The sequence below is a fragment of the Micrasema longulum genome, unplaced genomic scaffold (assembly GCF_059751315.1).
Source record: "Micrasema longulum isolate JH-2025_06_02 unplaced genomic scaffold, ASM5975131v1 h1tg000299l, whole genome shotgun sequence".
NCBI classification, from domain to species: Eukaryota; Metazoa; Arthropoda; class Insecta; order Trichoptera; family Brachycentridae; genus Micrasema; species Micrasema longulum.
The window spans coordinates 831106-853217 of record NW_028277503.1 but is presented as its reverse complement, the minus strand read 5'-3'; the positions used below and the strand labels follow the sequence as shown (position 1 = coordinate 853217).

The 22112-nt window shown below is 32.1% G+C and overlaps 2 protein-coding genes across 4 annotated transcripts in view; one reads left to right on the top strand and one right to left on the bottom strand.

Moving 5' to 3' along the window:
- The window catches only part of LOC148282756 (cyclin-dependent kinase-like 4), a 43940-nt gene extending 36382 nt beyond the window's left edge, over positions 1-7558 (bottom strand). Inside the window, exons 1-2 of one of the 3 annotated variants that reach the window (XM_088224618.1) lie at positions 7427-7558; positions 7019-7233 (exon numbers count right to left, since the gene is read on the bottom strand). In XM_088224618.1, coding sequence (XP_088080744.1) covers positions 7019-7086 — 68 coding nt within the window. In that variant the 5' untranslated portion in view covers positions 7087-7233; positions 7427-7558. Of the gene's footprint in view, positions 1-1149; positions 1312-4045; positions 4252-7018; positions 7234-7426 lie in introns of those variants that run through there. The other 2 variants (XM_088224619.1, XM_088224621.1) reach the window with 2 other exon arrangements.
- A 2420-nt stretch (positions 7559-9978) lies between these two features.
- LOC148282755 (cell growth regulator with RING finger domain protein 1-like) overlaps positions 9979-22112 on the top strand; it is a 77275-nt gene continuing 65141 nt past the window's right edge. Inside the window, exon 1 of the mRNA XM_088224615.1 lies at positions 9979-10389. Coding sequence (XP_088080741.1) covers positions 10283-10389 — 107 coding nt within the window. The 5' untranslated portion in view covers positions 9979-10282. The remainder of the gene's footprint in view (positions 10390-22112) is intronic.

The following is a 22112-nucleotide window of genomic DNA, read 5'->3' as shown; positions in this document are numbered from 1 at the left end:
TATCGGTAGTCAGATGGCAGTATAGACCATCTGTAATTTTCAAAAATGTTGAGGAGAGCTGAAATACAACTCAATTTCAAGACTTCAATCCCCAAACTAAAATATTTTAGTGTTGCTTTTTAATAATGAATTACCATCCTAAATTATGGTGTTTTTTTATTTTTTATTCTATGTGTATTTACTGAAATATTTATTAAAACTTTTAAAAACTAAAACAGAAAAAAATACAGATGGTCCCTTCTGCCATCTGACTACCGGTATATTCTCACATGTTGAAAAATAATAAGTGTATTTATGACGAGTTTAAAAAAAAAAAAAAAAAAAGTGTCCTCGGCACAGGTTACTCCAGTAAGAACATATTATTTTTATTGTTTAATCTATACGAATCTATATCAATATTAATATTTTAAATGTGAAAGTGTGTTCGTTTGTTTGTTTGTGTGTTCTTTACGTCTCAACGGAGCGACCGATTGACTCGATTTTTGCTCAGGGATAGCCGGAGCGATAGAAAGTAAAATAGACTACTTGCTTTTTATCCCGAAAATTAAAAAAAGTACACTAAAAAAATGCAATTAAAAGAAATAACAACGAGTAACATTATTTGCAAAAGGGTGTAATGTGGGATGTCAAAAATAATCGATTTGAAATTGATTCTTTAAATTTCTAAAATTGACTTAGTTATCTATGGTTAATTTCGTTTTGGTTTTGAAGTAGGATTTTGGATTTGTTTACAGAATAACGACGCTACGTCACGTCACCATAGACTAACGGAGCGTCGTATTTTTTCTTAGCGATCGTTGGAAGACCAAGCTACTTCAATCATGATAACATATATAAAATCATCTAGAAAAATCTTATTTATAAACGAAAACTCTTATTGATAAACAGCACAACGAATTAATGACCTTAATGATTTCTCCCTCATACCATTCGGGCGAAGCCGCGGGGAAAAGCTAGTAATGTATATTATGCAAAAAATTCATTGAAAAATTACATGTTTTACCTTTTTATTAAGTATGTTTAGTTAAATTGAAAATGTTGGTCCTTCGAGATTGATAAAAATATAATTTACAAAATCAAAACAGGTTGACTAATTAACTTGATGTAAATTTATTTTAATTAAAAATGGAAGTATTTTTTACTTCTGACCTTTCTAGTGAATGTGTCGCAAAGTTGAGGGCTGTTTTCGTGTGCAGTGAAAGGCCATGTTGATTATTCGTTCCCTCAAGGTCATACTTTCTCACTTGGCCAGAATAGGTCTTGGGAAAACTTCAAGAAATGCAATTAATGACGAAACTTTTCACCCGCGAACTGAAATTACAGGAAAGTTTTCTTTGAAAGTGAGGCCATTTAACATTTTTCAATTCTCCAAATAACTTTCCATGAATTTAAAACATAAAGTTATTATGTTTCGGAATTTTGCGTAGGTAAAAATTTTAGAAGTACGTATATTATTTAAAAAATGAATAAATAATGTTAATAAAATATTTCGAGACGTGCCGTGCCGGTCTCTTTGTCGGGACAAAGATTTTCTTTTAAGGCCATACTTGCTGATAAAATATTATTTATGCTTAAACCATTAACTTTTGAATTTACATAAAAAGTCGGTAAGTAGATAAATACTTCAATTAAATAATGAAATTGTTTGACCACAAAGTTAATGCTTTGAACATAAATGAATGAATTATTAGATATTTTTAAAAGATAAGAGACTTTATATTTAAAGTGGTTATTGATTTTTAAAAAAATATATATTACACACACATTTTTCGAGACCTAAGTCCCAACTCCACGGGACTAAAAGTCCTGTGTTGAGTTGGGACGAGTTGACACAGACATACGAGTATTATACATACATCACAAATATAATATAGGGTCAGAAACTTAATAATTAAATTTAAAATTGTATAATTAAAATAAAAATAAAAACACAGAACAGAAGTGTTTAAACACTTATTGTTTTTAATTGCCCATCGGTTTCAGAAATACACGTTCTCCTTTATCGAGGTATATTTGAGAACTGAATATATATCTTTTTTATCACTTAAACAGTGTCTTAAATCTAATACATAAGGAGGTAATACTGTCGTCATAAGAAAGAAGGACGTTTCTACATAAAACTAAAAACGGAGAAAATGAATATTTTTTATTTTTTTTACATTATTTTTTTTGCACCACAACAGGCCAGGAGGCCTAATTACAGTGGTGAATTACATCACAGAGCACCCAGGCTTGAGAAAAATCACATTTTAATTTTTGTGTTCTCACCGGGAATCGAACCCGGAACCTTCCGTGCGTGAGTCAAGCGTCTTGACCACTACACCACGGAAGCCGCCGTTTGTAATTCGGAGATTGAAAAATTCGCTGTGTGAAAAATACTACAAAAATTAAGTCGGTTGGTTTGCCCTAACGGAATATATATATATTAATTTCATTAAATTTTACGTTATATTTTTAAAAATTAACATTTTCATCTTCATTTTAGTAAAAAAATACAAGAAAATATGTTATACTTCAATGAAAAGACGTTTCTAGCTAGAAACGTCCTTTTATTTAGTAATTTAGTAAACGTCTTTTTTTTTAGTGTTAATATGGCAATAGATTCTACTCAACTAAATAAAATAGACGTTATTAGCCATTTACTGTTTTTCAAACTAGTAAGCCGACCTAATAATCAATTAACTTCGAAATTACCAGCAGATCTTAAATTGAATTGAAACCGAGTAGGTACATTCATTTAAAATCTTTTTTTAAACGTATAGAAGAAAAAATAAGTATTTTAATCAGTCTTTAATAATTATTTGAATCAGAACAGAATTTTATGGTTAGTAATCTTCAAGACTTTTTGGAGTTTAGTCTAATTTATTAGTGAAAATAATAGGGTTGTGGTTATTTTAGGATGACAGATGTATTTTTCATAGATGCGTATTTTTTCCTGATTCCGAATACATATTTAACTCATTTCCGAAAAAAATGTTAGATGCGTCCTTCTTTCTTATGACGGCAGAATAATTAAAGTAATTATTTTAATTAGTATTTTGTGTTTGTGGTAATATGGGGTAAGAGGGGATGAAACTCTTTAAAGGAGCACGTGGAACTTTGAAACCGGTCGGTAATTAAATAAATAATAAGTGGTTAAAAGGTGGTTTTAGTAATTTACTCATTTTCTAAAAAATTAAAACACTGCTAGAAAATGGGGATCGAGTTGTGGTCGAACTGCCTTCGCACCTTGAACCTCTGATCCGTGTGTCTACGAGTTGTTGAAATGAGGGAGTTCAGCGTTTTTTATTATTTGTTAATAGACTATCGAAAAATACCCAAAAAAAAATTTTTGTATATCGTATTATCATCGCTATGATTTTTTCAAGTTTTGTGTTTTTGAAATTACTCCGCCCGTGATGTAACAAATTCAAGTCGACGAGTTTTCCAGACATTTAAAAGGAGAACCCCGTACCTGTCCAAATACGCTTAACGTTAAAAAAATATAGCTACCCTCAAACCGGAAATCTATCAGAACACATAACGCTTTAATTGATTGGTTATCTATTGTTCACCAGAACCTGCGACGTTTGAAAGTAGTTTGTTTTTATTAAGTTTTACTATCGAAACTATCGAAATACGTTTCCGATAAACTTAACAGCACAATTAAATGCTCTATTTTTTACTGCGTGTAAGAATTTTTGTTTTAAATCCTATTTCCTATAGCACTGAACTTCTTCAATGAGTTGTTAGAGTATTTAATCGTACACAGAACTTCCTCAATGAGTTGTTAGAGCATTTAAACGTACGGCGAGGTTTCTCGAAAATGTATGAAAAAATTAACCTATGAGATACTATTGTGATAAATTTCCGGTTTACGGAAAGCCAACCACTAATCAGCAGAACTTTCAGTTCAGGAATAATTTCAATATTACGTTAGGTCCGATAGTAATAAATAGCAAAAAGAAACACATTTTTAAATTTTGGCAAAGTTTGATAGTTTTTTTATTTTAACAAAAATAAAACCACCGGACTTCCTCATTATTAAAGAAAAAACACATGATACCTTTTTCAAACTCCTCTATTTAAATATATAATATTATAATCGTGAACCTCAAGTAGTACGTGGAGCCATTAAATAACGCAAATTAAAAAGTTCAAGAGTCTAAATATTAAAACACAATCAAAACTTTAAACGTAAGTAAAAACTGCATATAGCCCACAAATTTAACGCATATTTAACTAAAAATAAATTAATCGACTAAGCGGGGTTGACATTTTACATCGATTGGAAGTTATTTCGATTTTTGAAATTTACTAAATTTTTTTCATGTTATTTGGATTACATTTACGTTCTTATGCAAGTACCTACCTTTTTATTTGGGATCCAAAACTAACAGGATGTATATGGGGAAGGTTGGTAATACTGAACGATTAAAAAATGAAATACTGTTACGTTGCGAATGTGGAGGCATTGAAGATCTAAATCACATTTTTTTATTTGTACTTTAATGACTGAGAGGCAAAAATTATTTGATATTTTACTTATGTTTTTTAAAACCTTTCCAATTCATTTATATCAAATTCTCTCTTGTACAAATTGCTTATTGATCAATTCTGTTTATACTTTTTTGAGTTCAAACTGTTCTTAATTTTGATTTGTAATATTTTGTTCATTGTAATAATATGTTTAAATTAATTCTTTATTTTTTACAATAAATTTCTCTTACATTTCTAGGTTTATATAAAATATTTTACCTTCAATATTGCCCTTGTGTTTATTTTTTTAAATTTTTATAATTTATCATTACTATAAGATTATGTTTGTTATTATTTTGCAAATTATGTTGTAATTTATGTTATAATTTTTTTAGTCATTAAGTTTTATCTTCCTTTACGTATGTTACTGTAAGTTTCTGTTAAATAGGCGCTATTAGGTTTTTGGTGGGTTTTTTCTGTTAGTGGCAATTTTAATTTTGGTTGGAATTTTGTTAGTTTAGTTATATATGTTCATTATTTCAATTATTATTTTGTGTTATTCTTGTACTTATATTTTTGTTATCTATTGTTTGTTATTTGTGTTGTTCTTATGTTTATTGTAAATTAATGCAACTTGTTTTTGGCCGATGTTATCATGTTTTGGTAGAAGGCCTTAATAAATGAAAAAAATATTTATAGGTACAGCTTAAGTTATCCGTCTTTTCACACTATATATTATAGTGGTCACCGCATTTCTCATTTCCCTATCCGCATCCAGTGGCGCATATGGCACTTTAATGGCACTTCAGTTGCAGCGTATCTACATTTTTTTTGTTACATTACGGGTAAGGGTCGGGTGCCAGTCCAGATACGTTGAGATATTGTATTGCAGAACCACCTTTTAAACCAAAACTTTACTTCCACCCTACCAGGAATCTAACTTAGAATGTCAAAAATGGAATGCGAATATTTCCAATCAATATCCTTTTACGTGAGATTAGCCATCGGGTCAAAAACGCCCATCCAGGGTTCTGGTTCTATTTCACACTCAGAACTGTATTTTTATCTGACCTGACACAAACCAATAGAAATATAGTTAACATGACAAGAACAACGTTTGTCATATAATCATATTGAAAATGCGTTAACAGCATCTAGCCTAGATATCCAAAATTCTAATAAAATTCAAATACATAACGTCCTGATACATATAATATTTATAACATGATCAATAAAAAGTAATTGAGATATCATGGAACTTGCGTTTCATCCTCTTCTTCTTCTTCTTTCTCAGCCTATTACCGCCCACTCCTGAACGTAGACCTCCTCCATTTTTCTTCATCCTTCTTCATGCCAAACGGCCTTGGACTATGTTAATATATGCTGTTCCCAAATGCTTCACAATATCGTCTTTCCAGCGAAGCTGGTGTCGACCGGGGTTTGTGGTAGTAGTTCGAGGGCCCCAGCACAAGAGGCGTTTTGTCCATCTATTGTCTGAGCTGCGAGCGACATGACCAGCCCAGCGCCATTTCAACGTTGCGACTCTCTACTGAGAGAGATACTTCAGAGTGTTAGTAATGTCATCAGTGTAATCAGTAATGTCCAGCACTCCTGTTCTCATTCTTATGATTTCATTTCTTGCTTTATCTCCAAGGCTAATCCCCAGCATCGCTCACTCCATGGCTATCTGTGTGACTCCCATTTTATACGCACTTTTGTAAGATAGTGTGATGGTTTTAAACCCATATGTGAATAGTGGCGAAACACAGGAATCAAAAACTTTAAGTTTAAGATTGGTTCGAGCATTTCCGAAAGCTATCCATCCCAACCCAACCCTTCGGCTGATCTCTGTTGTTTGATTTTTCTTGCTAAGTACAATTTTATTGCCGAGATATACATATTCATTTACTGCCTCTGTGGGTATATTATCTATACACATCCTTACAGGAGTACCATAACTTAAATTTTATTTAAGTTCACGCACAGTCCCACTTTTTTGGTATGCTTAGCTCTTTTAGCATGAGAAAAAATGGCTCAGCATCCCCACTTATCAAGAGTGCACCTCAATCCCCTACGGTTTTCTGATGATACAGTTTTAATAAGAGTTTCATCTACTAAACTAAAAATTAACCTATGTGTAATACCTTTACCTACATTTTATTATTTGTTTATACTGTAGATAGCGCGCGTAGGTGCCGTCTTATCAACTACGCCGTACATTTTTTAAACTGCAATAACATGTGTATAATTCTATGTTTATTGTTTATAATTTTGGTTTACAAGAATAATTCATAAGACAATAATATTTTGATTCGTCGGTTGCATGGTGTATATAATAGAATACAGCTACTTACAAGTTAGACAAAATATGTACTGACGCGAATACAATAAATAATTTCATTGATATCAAGGTACTGTCTAAGTAAATTGTCGTACAAAAGCAAAATACAATGTCGTTTTGTCATAGAAACTGCATAAATTTACCGTTCTGGTGTATTACAAAACAATCAATCAAGTTAAAGTGGTATTTATGCTCGTAAAAATAATATTTGATATTTACCTTCGCGGTAGTAGAGGTAAATGGTTACCGAAAAGCCACAGTCGCTTTTCACCGAACCATTTCTCCATGCAGGTCGCCACGATGGAAAAATTTCACGAACAGTTGCAAAACACACGAATTGGCGGCAAAGAGCTACAGATGGGGCCATTCGCGATCCACCTGACGTCGAAGACTGGCTTGTTGATATAGAATAACACCTTCGTTCTCTGTAGGCTCTACAAAATATCCTGATTATTACGTTGCTAGGCAACGAAATACGACATCAAACTTAATACACCCTATTAATAAAATAATGTATGCAAACCGCAAACCAGTAGCTTTCGTTGACCAGTAACATTCATTTCTACGTATAATAATGAACCTTGTAAAAATCCAATATTAAAAAAAATAAGTATTCTACCTACTTACTATTTTATATCAAGAACATTCGAAATTGATTTAAAATCAGACTTATTGCAAACCGGCAATAATAATTATTGTGTGGTAACAAAATATTACAAAACACCTTTTAATTATAATGCAAAAAAGTGCAGTTTTCACTAAAATTTACGCAAATTGTTTTCATTTCCGTCATCTGTCAGTAGAGAACGCCGCCATTTTGCATTAGATCTTTTCTAATTGGCGGGATTCCACCAATAAACGCTAATGGGAGATTTAAATGTTAAAGTATTTTCCCAGCATGTGAACGTAGATTTTTGTTTACAACCTTCGATCGATTTGATATCCTGTGACGTCATACCCCTTGGGTCGATATGACTTTTGTAATGTTTTGAACGTCTAGGTCATCATGACAACCGACAACAGAGGCAACCTCCATACGGCACAAGTACCTATTTATATTGACTGAAGAAAGACCAATTGAGTTAAACCGTAATAAAAAGTATTAACTATAAATTTTTATTTCAGAAAAATTTCTTTTTTGTCCATGTCTGAAGGGATGAAGAATACGGTTCTGTGTGCGAAATAGGACAAGCACCCTGGGTTGCTATTCTAAACGCTTTCGCGGACGTAGAAAACGCTTTCATAGCGCGTATTTACGTACAAAATACGCGCTATAAAAGTGTTTTCTACGGCCGCGATAGCGTTCGGAATACCAGCGCTGGGAGTATAATATATTGTTCATGTTATTTTTTTAAATATTCTTGATTTATGTATAAATTATTCTTGTACGTTTCGTTAATAATAAAAAAGTTCATGAGGCATGTTTAAGTGCTTTTAGGTGGTGTATTTATAAATCTTTCAAGAAATAGTTGAAAACCACTCTTTTTTCTTCTTTCCTTGACAAAGAGTTCTACAACATTCTGTGTCTTTCTCAATCGTCCTACGTATTCGAGATATACGTTCCCCATTGGGATCACATTCTTCCACGACAGTCTAAAATTTGCCAAGATGATTGAACGCTTCATTCGTATTTTTTACTGTCCAAGTCAGCTTCTTCTTCCTCACTTTCATTGCATATTTCATTTACCAGTTTGACAAAGTTACTGAGTGAGATTTAATGAACTCAAACATCTTCGTTGTTGACTTCAATGTTTAGTTAATTCATTAGACGAACTATTTCATATGTGATAATTTCTAGAATTTCTTCAGAATTTTAAAAACACTCATTAGTGGGCAAAAATCACTCATCATTGATTCCGAAGTTATTTCAGCCCACGAGTCTCCAATATTGCTTAATGCATTGCAAATATTATCGTAGTTCTTCAAAAATTCTTTTAATGTAGGCACACTTGCCCTTCCCTTCTCTGTTAGTTATCTTTCCCTTAATGGCCTGGGCTGGTATTCCAAATGTTTTCGTGGCCGGAAAATCTCGTGTATTTACATACAAAATACACGGAAAAGCTGTTTTCTCGTGCCGCGAGAGTGGTTCAGGATAGCACCCCTGATTCATTATTTTCCTCACACAGGTAATACAGTTTAAAAGTAGCTATCACTATTTGATACCGGGAGAAACTGCATGGAAGCGAACACTTTTTGCATTATCGATAAAAAAATATTTAAAAAATTTAAAATGTGCGAAATAGCGAATTGTGCGAAAGTAGCAAATGCGAAAGTCGTAGGCCGCTTGTATTACAATATCCGTCATAAAACAATTATAAATTGAAAATGGTTCAAATATTTTCATCTAAAAAAGATCAGAAAACATACAGAAAAAAAGTTACTGCACAGGAAATGATTTATTATATTATTATGGTATAATCGACAAAAATATTGTTTATAATAATTAAACGCTTCAAACATAGTGGGTTAAATAGGGACCTATGTAAAATTTAAGAATCTAAAATCTTATAGAAATATTTATTAGTATGTTCGTGCACAGCATATTTCAACTGGATTTGTGTTAGTAACATAAAATATACCACAATCTTTTATCAATTACTAAACTTAATCAAATAATTTATCATCATCCTCCTTTCCGCACCCAGTGGTGCATAGTACACTCCATTAGTAAACCAAATGCTGTTTATTTCGATCATCTGTTAGGTGTACGAACGTAAGGTCAATCCTACGCTTCAAGTGCCAGCCAATCCAGGAATAATGAAATACTGCAGTTTAAACAAACTTTCGAACCAAAATTTCACGTCTACCCTGTCAGGAATCAAACTTAGGACTTTAAGAATGGTAGGTGAACTCGCCAACCACCGCAAAACGAGACGAACTTATCTCTACTCGATTTCCTTATTGATTTTTCCTGAGATCAGTCATCGAGTCTAAAACACACATTCAGTGTTATGGTTCTATTTTACATACCGTACTGTTTTTTTATCCGCCTGGACACTAATAATTGTTTTAAGTATCAAATTCATACGTGTTTCAAAAATATTCAGAAATTTTTCATAAAAAGTAATAACGTCCACCTCACGAAGAAACCTTCTTTGTCTATGGTAGTTTTGTATTTTGATATTTAATATTTATTTTAGCCGCTAGATGGCGTTGCTTGTCAAAACTGCTGATTGGCTGGTAGTTGATTGTTCATTTATTTTGACAGCTCTTTAGATTTTAATGTTTTGCATGGTTGCCGTGATTATGACATAATTTCTCGTGAAAAATTATCGAGGACAGGGTCAGCGCGGCAGATCTGCTGCCTCCGTTCAACCAGCACTTTCACATTCATTCTTCGTTCAGTACTCGACAATTCGTCGCCGATTTCTGTACTGTGTACTGATGGCAGTATACGCGAATTTCTGTGATTACACCTAACCGCCTGTTTTATTGTGCGCAATGTTACCGTGGGTTCTGTTTTGTGTGAAATAATTCGTCAAGATGAGTGCCGTTTCAACAACTGCTATAACATTCACAGATTTATCTCATTTGTTATCAATTTCAGCCGTGCTAATATGTTTTTGTGCAATGGTGTTGTTTGTTATGAGGTTAGTATTCTATTTCCTATTTGATAATATGATTATGATCTTGTCTTATCTCTGTCTTCATTTCTAACTTACAACTGTAATCAAATGTTCCTTCAGTACTTTATCAATCTACGTATTTTTAAGTCTCGGCTTATGTTTCATAGTATATTTACTAGAATATAATCTTTAAAATAAACAAAACATTTTGTTTATAATATATTCTGGTCGGTGAAGTTAAAAGCAGTTATTTAGTTTATAAATAATAATACCCAAATTGATCACACTACTTTATAAATAGGTTTTTTAAATATATAATGTTAATTAAAAAAAGATAACCTTCAATATTTTGCTTTCTGCTCCTTTGTTAGAAAATAAAATAAACAGCATGTATTATAATGTATTTAATGTAAGGGAGTTAGATTAGAATGATTAGAATGACAGCTGTCAAACTAATTTCATTAGTGATGGGAAATTACTGATCACTGATCAAATCGATTTTATCGGATATTTCATGCAATCGTGAAACTCTGTTTCCGAAAATTGATATGAAAAATGAAAAAACAAGCCTATTATAATGTGTTTAGCATAATTGTTCACCCAAAAATGAGACATTTTGTTAATAATTTTTCATTCGATCAATTTGTCTCATCTCTAACGTTTTAGCGAAATGATGTAACCTTGTTAGAACGTCGTTAATAATTAGGTTTATTTTAGTTTTTTTTAATTTTAAAGCTGATTTTATATATAAATGTTGATTTATGTTTCAAGCATTGTAATAAAAAAAAATTAACACGCTAGACACAAATGATTTTTCTTGTGTCAATATAAATAACTCCTTTGACGTTACTACAAAGTTATGTCGTCACTTTTTCTGACAACTGTCATTCTAATCATGTTACATTTTAAGGACTATAATGAATGCTAGTTTGAGTTTAAAATGTTGTCACTGAAAATAATTTAATAAATGCCAATTTGAATTGAAAACATTAAATCTAATAACTGCCGGTTTGAGTTTAAGACATTGTCACTGAAAATAATTGATTCAAAAATAATTTTAATTTATTGAAAACAGTGAAATATCAAATGTAATGAATGCCAGTTTGAGTTTGTGAGTTGTCTTGTCACTAAAAAAGATTTAATTCATTCTAGTTTGAATTAAGAACATTGTCACTGAAATCAGCAAACCTAATAAATGTCAGTTTGAGTTTAGGACATTGTTGCTGAAAATTATAATGCTATTTTAGTTTGAATTTAAAACATTATCACTGAAAACATCAAATCGAATAAATGCCAGTTTGATTTAAGAAAGAAGATTGTCACTGAAAATAATTGAATTAATCCCAATTAGAATAATTGAGAACATTGCCACTAAAACATAGGTATATAATAACATATTACAACCGACATGAAGAACATTTAAGAGAAGGCAATATAAAAGTCTAGGCATCTACAGGGCTTATGACCTGTCAATGGCTGGTTTAAGTAGCCACTTTACACACTGTGTAACATTCACCATTCTGCCTATATTTGAACATCTATATTCCTTCAATTCTTTCATCTGTTGATGTTTGTGAACCCGCATAAATAAAGGTTTCAGCTCGTTAACTTCACAAACATCAACAGATGAAAGAATTGAAGGAATATAGATGTTCAAATATAGGCAGAATGGTGAATATTACACAGTGTGTAAAGTGGCCACTCAAACCAGCCAGGTCATAAGCCCTGTAGATGCCTAGACTTCTATATTGCCTTCTCTTAAATGTTCTTCATGTCTGTTGTAATATGTTAATATAAACAGCTCCCCAGGGAGTTGAATCCAGTTCTTGTCTACAAAAATTTGGACAAACTCAAAATATTGTTGATATGTATATAAGCTAATGAATGTTAGTTAGGGTTAAGTTTACTATTATTAGTGTCTTTAATTTTAATAACCTATATACATTACATTCAAATCTTTAATAAATTTATCTTTATGCATAACTAAAGTTTTCACAAAATAATTCAAAAAATGCGCGTGCTTCACAAGCAAAAATTGTATGTTAAATTGATTCATTGACTGGCACTAAAGCTAGGGTTTCCTAGGACAGCGGTGCCCGTATTTTAACGGCCGTAGTGAACGGTGATGCGGTGGATAACCGTCGTAACGGTGACTAGAGTGTGGTTTCCTAGGAAAACGGTGTTATCAACACCATTTAACACCGTTTCACTTGGAAACCACTCTCTAGTCGACGTTACGACGGCTGTCTACCGCATCACCGTTCACTACGGCCGTTAAAATACGGGCACCGCTGTCCTAGGAAACCCTAGCTTAACCCATTATCATAGGCTAGAAACATTCGAATGCACTGAATGTTTCTCGAATATTTGGTTCCTATTTTTTTATAAGTAGAAGTCTTTCACGTAAAAATAAATTTTTAAAAATTAAAAACTTTTTTTTATACATAGATGTTTAGAAAAAGTAAGGTCAGATAATAAGTAATTATACATGTTTGTGTTGTAAAATTTACCAATAGTTTGATAGTCCATTTGCTAACGGACTATCAAACAAGGCTATTTTTTTAATATTTGATTTTAATGTGTCGTATTATCATCGCTATGTTTTTTAAATTGTAATGCAATTTTGAAATCACTCCGTCCGTGACCCGTGACATCACAAATTCTCGTCGGTGAGTTCTGCCGACATTTAAAAGTAGAGCCCTGTAGCGTAAAAATACACTAAACGTTGAAAAAAATGGCTACCGGAAACCGGAAATATTTCACAACACAACAACGCTGTAATTGATTAATTCATTCTAAATAACTTTTGACGTAATTCAAAATAGTTCGTTTTTATGACTTTTTTCGTACATTTCCGAGAAACTTCGCCGTACAATTGAATGCTCTATTTTTTGCCGCGTATAAGAAAATATCTTTTGTATCCAATTTCCCGTAGCACTGAACTTCCTCATCTATTTATCTTAACTCGTGTTGTGTTATTATTGCCGCTTGTGGTCGCGCGTTCATGGTGAAACACTACTCCTTTTCTGTTCACTAATTCTGGTCTCTCCTTATGAAGAGCCATATTCAATTTTGTCACTTGATTACAATATCATTATTTTCACTTATTTATCTAAATGGCGATCTCGCCACAGATTTTTTGATGTAAAAAATTGCTTTAATAGCGGACGTCTAAACATCCTAGATTGGTTTTTTATATTCTGGTCTCGTGAGTTTTATTTGAATGGAATAAATAAACTTACGGAAAAATACGAAATTTTTATATCTGACAATGGTAATTATTTAAATTATCAAAAATTACAGCAGAGATTGATAACATTTTATAGATGGGAATATGGAAGGCATTTACAGGGCTTATGACCTGTCATTGACTGGTTTAAGTGGCCATTTTACACACTATGTAACATTCACCAATATTTTGTCTATCCATATTTAAGCCCTGTAAATATTATATTTCCTTATCTAAAATATTTTCCATCTCTGTTGTAATTTTTTAAATCTTAGTTACTCCCTACGAGGTGAAATCCAGTCTTCTGTCTACAAACATTTTGACAAACTCTAAATATTGGAATATATTTGATAGATATGAAAAAAGTTTTTTTTGTTAGTTTTTCTTTTTTAAGTTTTTAAAAAAAAGTCTTCTTTAAAAAACTTTTGCATCAACCAAATAAATATGTACATTTAGTGCAATTCGATAGATTGGTTTTGTAAAATAACAAATTATTTTGAGAACGCTCACTTTTTGATTTTATCATGTTTTTTTTTCCACAGCTTCCCCCCATAAACTGTATTTTTTTTATTATTTATTATAAATACGACCTAAGCCAATTACTACAGTTATATGAAGAAACATATTGTGTACAAGATACTTAACATAAGAACATAAAACTATGTTGCAAAGACAAACAAGGGCAGTAAAATAAATGGTATACTATATATTCATAAACACGATAAACATATAGGACTTCGAGCCAACCAATGCCAATCTATCTTCATCCCACATTGTGTTAGTGACGAAAAGATCTACGAAAGGCTGGAAGATCTATCCCGAAGAATTCCAAGTTGTTTGTGACGAATTGACTAGTCTACACATTCTGGACATTGGGACATAAAAACAAAAGTTCCTCTTAGAAAATCTGATAAATACCAAATTTTGACTTCTGGCGAAATTTATTGCATCAGAGTAATGTGATACTCGTATTTTTATGATAATGGTATTTTTAAAAATGTATTTTTTTTCTTTGTTTATAAGGGACCCTTGATAATTATTTTCCTCGTGAAATATCACATGATGATTCTTAAATGCTAAGCTTTGTTATTGTTAAATATAAATTAAATTAATAAAATCTAACTATAGTTCATAACATTATTGTATATTCTATCGAGCGTCAAATACACAAACGGGACAGGTCGATTATCATTAATGCTTTATTATTTTAATTTTTTAACATATATTATGTTTTTCCATTGAAAAATTATGCATCTGCTAAATAAGAAGTTATATAAAATCTATATTTGAATTACTAGCTTTGTGGTTATTCATTATAATTTAAAAAGCACTTCTTTTTTAACCACTTTATTTAAAATTATTTATTTATCATTATTATTTTTTTTAAAGTTTTATTCATTTTAACAAATAAGTAACATACATACTTGTATTTTAGTTTCCGCAAAGCCGAAGCTTGTCTGCGGGTTACATTACATTTTTTTTTTTTAAATTTATAAGTAAGTACATAGTTTAATAATAATTAAAGAATAAAATATATTTATACACTTAAGTTTCACTTACTGTTTAATAATTTTTTGACTATTTTTTTAAATGAAATTAGGTTTTTTTCTTTACGATTTTTAGCTGGTATTAAATTGTACAGTTTTGGTACTACACTACCCATTGTTCTGTCACCATAGTAGTTTTTCTGTCGTGGTACCATCAGCTGCTGTGCCGATACTTGTCGGGTCATGATCTGGTGGTTTATTTTGGATTTAAAATTGCAATCGAAGAAATGTACTGTTTGTTAATTGGCAAAACGTTAACAAAATCAAATAATATTTTATTGTTGTTTTTTGCCTCATTCTTTATTTTTACAGGTACAATGATTTTTAAAATTTGTACCTGTAAGTTCAAGACTATCCGTATAAGATTTAAAACTTAGTCCCCATATTCTTAATCCATATTGAATAATTGGGTCAACTAGCCCCAAGTAAACTAGTCTCAGCACTGGGTATGGTATGTATGGTATTTACCGACCGGTTTCGGCGCAACATGTGCTCCTTTATCGATATACAATTGAGAGTCAAATATAAATCCTATTTTATAATTTTAACGGAGTCCTGGTTAGAATTTACATGTCTAATAATTCTGGCATGTTAATTATTCCTGTAATGACTAAGGAATATTTGGTATTTTTCACTAACCAACTATATCTGTCACTCGCCCATACTGCGTATACACAGACTAGGAAATTAATGTACTTATCATATCGACATTTTAAACCCGAGTCTCTGTGAATTCAAATCATCTCTGTATAAATATTTTATGATGAGATTATAAAATATATATTTTTAAAATTTTATGGGGCAAACAAACAGTATGTACTTAAATATTGTCAATTGTTGTATATACAGATTAAAATAAATAAATATATAAATAGAAATTCTAACGATTAATTTGCAAAAGCCACTTGAGGGTACTATTTGCAAACCGGGCAAAATCCAAAATATAAAAAAAGTGAGATATTATTTGAAGCTTATTCAGAATACATTTTTTTACAATAATTTTTACATTGTCAGTTAAAAATCCGGCTTAATTTGTAAGACTTGACTTGTAAATTATCGGCTTTGTTGCAAACATGGCAACCTCTACTTGAGTATTGCAAAGTTGGTAATGTATAAAATTAAATTTAGTATTTCACTACTGTTTCTTGACATAATCATGCTTTTGTAATCACTGCTTACGTATAATATATTAACTGATTATAATAAAAAAAAAGTTTAAAAAAAGATAAAGTTATGTATTATATCAGTTTTTTGTGATTTTCTCAAAATAAAGAAAGATGGATTTTGCCGGGTTTGCAAGTAGTACCTTTACTATGTTAACAAACTACTGTTAACTTATTTTTTGTACATGTCGACTTTTTAAATATATTTTGTATTCTGACATACATATATTTTTCTTGTTATATGTACATATACCCATGTTTTTAAATTGATTTTTATTTTTATAAAACTGAACTCATTATATTTTTATATTTTATACTGTATAAGGCACTCGTGCTGTATAATAAATCAATAATATCTTAGCTCACGGGGCGTAGATTCATATATTAAGAAAATGATGTCAAGAAACAATTTATTCAACATTTGTCACACGTCAGCCGACAATACTTGTGTGAATATAAATCGTAAAATTGTTAGAGCTTATGCTCATGCTTATACAACGTATGTTGGACTTCCATGTTTATGGAATAAAATGATATTTGAATTTGAATTTTTCTTAGAGCATACACTTCGTAATAGTCCGTGGATTTTGCATTAAAGTGAGTTAGACTTCAGTGGTTTTTTAACTAGTTAAATCAGTTATTTAAATGTTTACGGACTTCAATGTTTCAATTCAATTCAACAACAACAACAACAAATCATCACGCCGTTTCCCCTTAGGGGTAGGCAGAGAGGATAGAACGCCATAACACTCTATCTTGGCATACAGACCTCGCTTCCTCTACATTTATACATCTTCTCATGCACGCACGCCGATTATTCCTACTTTTGACATGTCCATCTTCAAGTATTTGATAGACTTGATCGTGCCATGTCTTTCTCGGTCTTCCTCGTTTTCTGCATCCATCAACATTTGCATCGTAGATCCTTTTAGCCGTTCTTTCGCTGTCCATTCGCTCTGCATGTCCAAACCAACGCAGCACCCCTTTCTTGATTCTGTCAATAATGCATGTCTCAGCCTAACACACATCACGGATCTCGACATTTCAATTCAATTCAAATTATTTATTCGCAAAGTGACATAACAAATAACAAAGGATTTAAGACGTTAAATTGGAACTTTATATCAAACCAAGAACCCTTGAGCAATGGTTCGACATTATTAAGGTATAATACTCTCTAATAGCAAGAGTATTTGCCTCTTAAACATAGTTTCACTAATGTGAAAGATAATGATAAGATAATATCTCCAAAGTGATAATGTTCAGCTGCTTGATTGTTCTTCCAATCGGCATGACCAGAGGCAGGTTGGTTCTGGAATCCGGGAGGTAAAACAGTCTGTGCTGACGCTGTCGGAGATAGCCATCAGGAACATATAAATTGATACTCTCTAAAATGGCCGAGTTATCGATGAAGCCCCTTAACAGTCTGAAAAAATGGGTCAGTGTAGACCCATCCCTTCTAAGTTGTAAACTATTGGTCCCAAGCATACCCAAGAGGAACCTAGTGGATAGAGCCACGGATAACTACCATACTCCCTCATGTAGAGATACCTCAGAATTTTTTTCTGAACCCTCTACTCCCTCTCTTGAGTTTCATTAACTTACTTAAATTAATATAGTAAAATTTTCTGCATATTTAACTCAAAAGCACTAAAAAGTGGACTTATGTGGTTTACCCTTTAAGGCACAGAATTTAGTTCAAAACTTTTCAATGCGGACGAAAAAAAATAATAAGAGGTTTAGTGTAATAATTTTCCAAGTGTGTGAGATTATTTTTTTATCTTCTAATGCATTAATAAAACTTGGAATCATAATAATCAAATATAAATTATCCATTGCAATACAGTGAACTATAATATTTACTCTTTGAAATAAATCAATATTATAACAATTGTGTTTACATTCCCATTTATTAACATACCGTTATGTTAGATTATTTCTCAAGCTCTTTAGACTTGTGAGATACGTATGCTGGAAACACGTTTTCTTTGTCCTCATAAGTGTACAATAATTTCATTGGGAAACTCGTGAAAGCAGTTTTCATCCACCAACAACTGTTTGATATTGAAAAGTGATGGTGGAATTCAGTTGCTAATCACATTTATAACTAAACAACTCATAGCAGTACGCAACATTGAGGTATACAATTAGAGTAAACATAAGTGTTCGAAATACGTTCCCTCAACCTGCGGCCAATTGGCATATGTTTGATGGAACGGACTTAAGTCTGTTGCGAGCGTTCGCCGGCTACTTTTCTCCTCAGAATGACTAAAATGCCCATATGTACGCCCATTGGGCGGCCTCCGTGGTGTAGTGGTCAAGACGCTTGACTCACAGACGGAAGGTTCCGGGTTCGATTCCCGGTGAGAACACAAAAATTAAATGTGATTTTTCTCAAGCCTGGGTGTTATGTGATGTAATTCACCGCTGTAATTGGGCCTCCTGGCCTGTTGTGGTGCAAAAATAATAAATAAATAAATAAAATAAGATATTGCACAAATCGATATGGAAAAGCGATGGTATAACCTTTCACCGGCAAGTTATGTTCTTATCTTAATCAATACTTGTTTAAAATAGCTATTTCAATGTCAAAAAACGTCTTATTAATATGTTACAATTCGTGAGTTATCTCCTGTCTCCGTCCTGCTCAGTTAGTCGGGCGTAAAGCGAAACGACAAACAAAGGTGACGCGTATGTGAAAGGGAGCAACATACTAATATAATACTAAGTATAATTTTTAAGTTATTTTTTTAAAAATAAATCTTGTATGATTTTTGGGTTTAGTTTTTTTTTTTATAAATCTTGGGTATAAGGATATTGATGTTTTAAAAAAAAAAATATTAAGCCAAATATGTTAATATTATAAATTTTTGTAAAAGGCAGATTTGCCGTTTATGTCAATAAAATAAAATAAAAAAATAAATAATCAGTCTGACGTGCAGTTGTCTTTTTCGCATAATATCAGAGAGAAAACTATGTTGAACCTGTTCATCAATTTTTTTCTGACGCCGAATATTCTCTTAAAAGTTTCACGTCGCTTCGGTTTTTCGTTCCCTACCCCTACATTTTCATTAAACTTAGAACAGTTATCACTTACTACCGCATGGTTGAATTAATGACATTGAATTAGACCCTGAAATGCTAATGGGGCTGTAATAACATCCACGATAGGAATGGATTAATGTATCATGCTAATTTAGCATTATTTAAACAATGGGCACGCTTTTCAATTATTACTTTTGTTATTATAATATGCAGGTAGGAATATTCGAGGCTAATAATATTCCCTACTTGTAAGTCTTGGTTATTACAAAATCGATGCCAAAATACTTTTGTTATTAGAAAGCTTCAAAACGGCTTAAAATTCTATAGTAATTACAAATTCGACGTCAACATGGATTTGTAACTTGTAACACCTAATAAATGTAATTTTACAGAGAAAAAATATTAAAACTTTTCCCGATGATTTGTTTCAAGCTCTACTATAAATTATAGCAAATTATTAGCCATTCGACGGCGGATATAAACATTAAAATTTAGCTTAAAACATGCTGTAGGAATGAAATATTTACAACCAAAGTAGTCTTTAACAAAAAAACATAATTCCTAAAAAACGGGTTTGAACTAAAACATTGATAAAAAATTTAACGATCATTGAAGGCCTAATTAACCCTTCTTCTTCTCAGCCTCAATTCTTGGGATCGGTTTGCAGCAAAGTCCCGCATCTCGTCCTCCACTGCTCTCTATTATCTGCAGCCCTCTTCAGCTCGACATATGAGGCGCAGTTAACCCTAAAATATAAGAAAAATACCCTAAAATTTGTATTTCTTTAAACGCTTTTATTTAGATCTAAATTCATTGCAGCAGAGGGAAAACATTTCTAGACATTTGCATGGATTCTGTCATCGGCTGGTTCAAGTGACAACTTTACACACTGTGTAGCATTCACCATTCAGCCTGTTTAAACATCCACATTTCATCAACTCTTCCATCTATTGACCTTTGTGAAGCTGAAACCTTTATCGTATGGGTATGATTCATATCCGGGTTTTGCTTGCGTCACTTTTTATTTTATTTAATCTATTGCCTTTAAACCATTAGAAAATTCGTGATTTGCCGTTTAAAAGTTAATTATTTTTTTGTCATATAAAACTTTTATGGTTTCTTTTTATAAGTGATGCCTTGGAAAATATTTATCTAATGTTCATTTACTTGGCGCGATTTTAGAAAAAAAGACGTTTTAAATTGGCAAAATCGTAGGATTTTCTTACTTTTTAAAGCAAAGAACTTTTTTTGTAATTTCTGGGTTTTGTTGGAAATCCATTGTCGAGGAGTTTGGATGTGAACAACTAAAAAAAAAAGAGATCTGAATTTGTAGCAACAGATAGGGAAAGGGAATATGGAAGTCTTGGCATTTACATGGCTCATGACCTGTCATTAGCTGGTTGAGGTGGTCACTTTACACGCTGTGTAACATTTACCATTCTGCCCATATTTTAACACCCACATTTAATACTTCTTCCATCCACTGACTTTTAAGAAGATAAAAAGCTGATACTTTTATTGTGGGTGAGATTCATCTGTATGAATTATTTAACCTATTTTAATAACTCCCCAGGGAGGAAATCTAGCATGTCTGCAAACATTTTGGCATACTCAAAAGATTGTTTATAAAGAGATCAACCAGCTCTTGCTAGATAATTGATAGTTGCTAAACGCGCTTACACGATGGCGTCTTTAAACTTAAAATCAAGTAACCACTAGTGTAGTTACAAAATGTGTTGTAATCGACCGAAGTTTCGGTTTCGACCAGTTTCGGTTGATAAAAAGAGTTTCGGCCGAAACTTCGGCTCGGCTAAAACCTGCGGTCGGGATGTGTCGGATTACATTCGGCCATACTCGGATGCTTCTTATGGCTCGTGATTCTTAGTTCTCGTGAGTTCTAAGATATTTCACATTTATATTTTTGTATTTCCTTTATAGATGTTTAGTATAAAACAGCATTTATCGATATTATTTCTGGCCGATTTCATTTCTTTCCTATCCTTCCCTTGACCCATCCTTATGGTACCTACCTCTTACATCAAGATAGAAGAAATACAAAAATAGAGCATTTGGATTTAGAACAAAACAAATAACATTTTGACATTACACATAAAACATTGCTAAAAAATTCTTAGATTCGTCGCGCGTCGTTGTAAAAGTTATTATAAATCGTTGTATTATTCATAGCGAATTTCATCATCCAGTGCCTAAAATTTAAGAACATCCTTATCGTATCAAAGGTATATCCATTTCCGTGATCCTTTCCTTTCTTCAAATATTTCCAACCTTTTACAAAACTGACTGAAATTCGTTTTTTCGCCACGGTCCGCTTTTCGTTAACAATAGTTAATAAACAATATTTTGAGTTTGTCCAAATTCCTGTAGACAAGAACTGGATTCAACTCCCTGGGGAGCTGTTCATATTAACATATTACAACAGAGATGAAGAACATTTAAGAGAAGGTAATATAGAAATCTAGGCATCTACAGGGCTTGTGACCTGTCAATGGCTGGTTTAAGTGGCCCCTTTACACACTGTGTAACATTCACTATTCTGCCCATTTTAGAACATCTATATTCCTTCAACTGTTGATGTTTGTGAAGTTAAAGAGCTGAAACCTTTATTTATGCGGGTGAGATTCATCTAATTAAATTATTTTACCTACATACTAGGCAACGCCTGAAAATGTTATTTTTTCAATTTCTATACTTCTTCATGGACCAGGTAGATTTATCAACAATATTTTGAGTTTGTCCAAATTC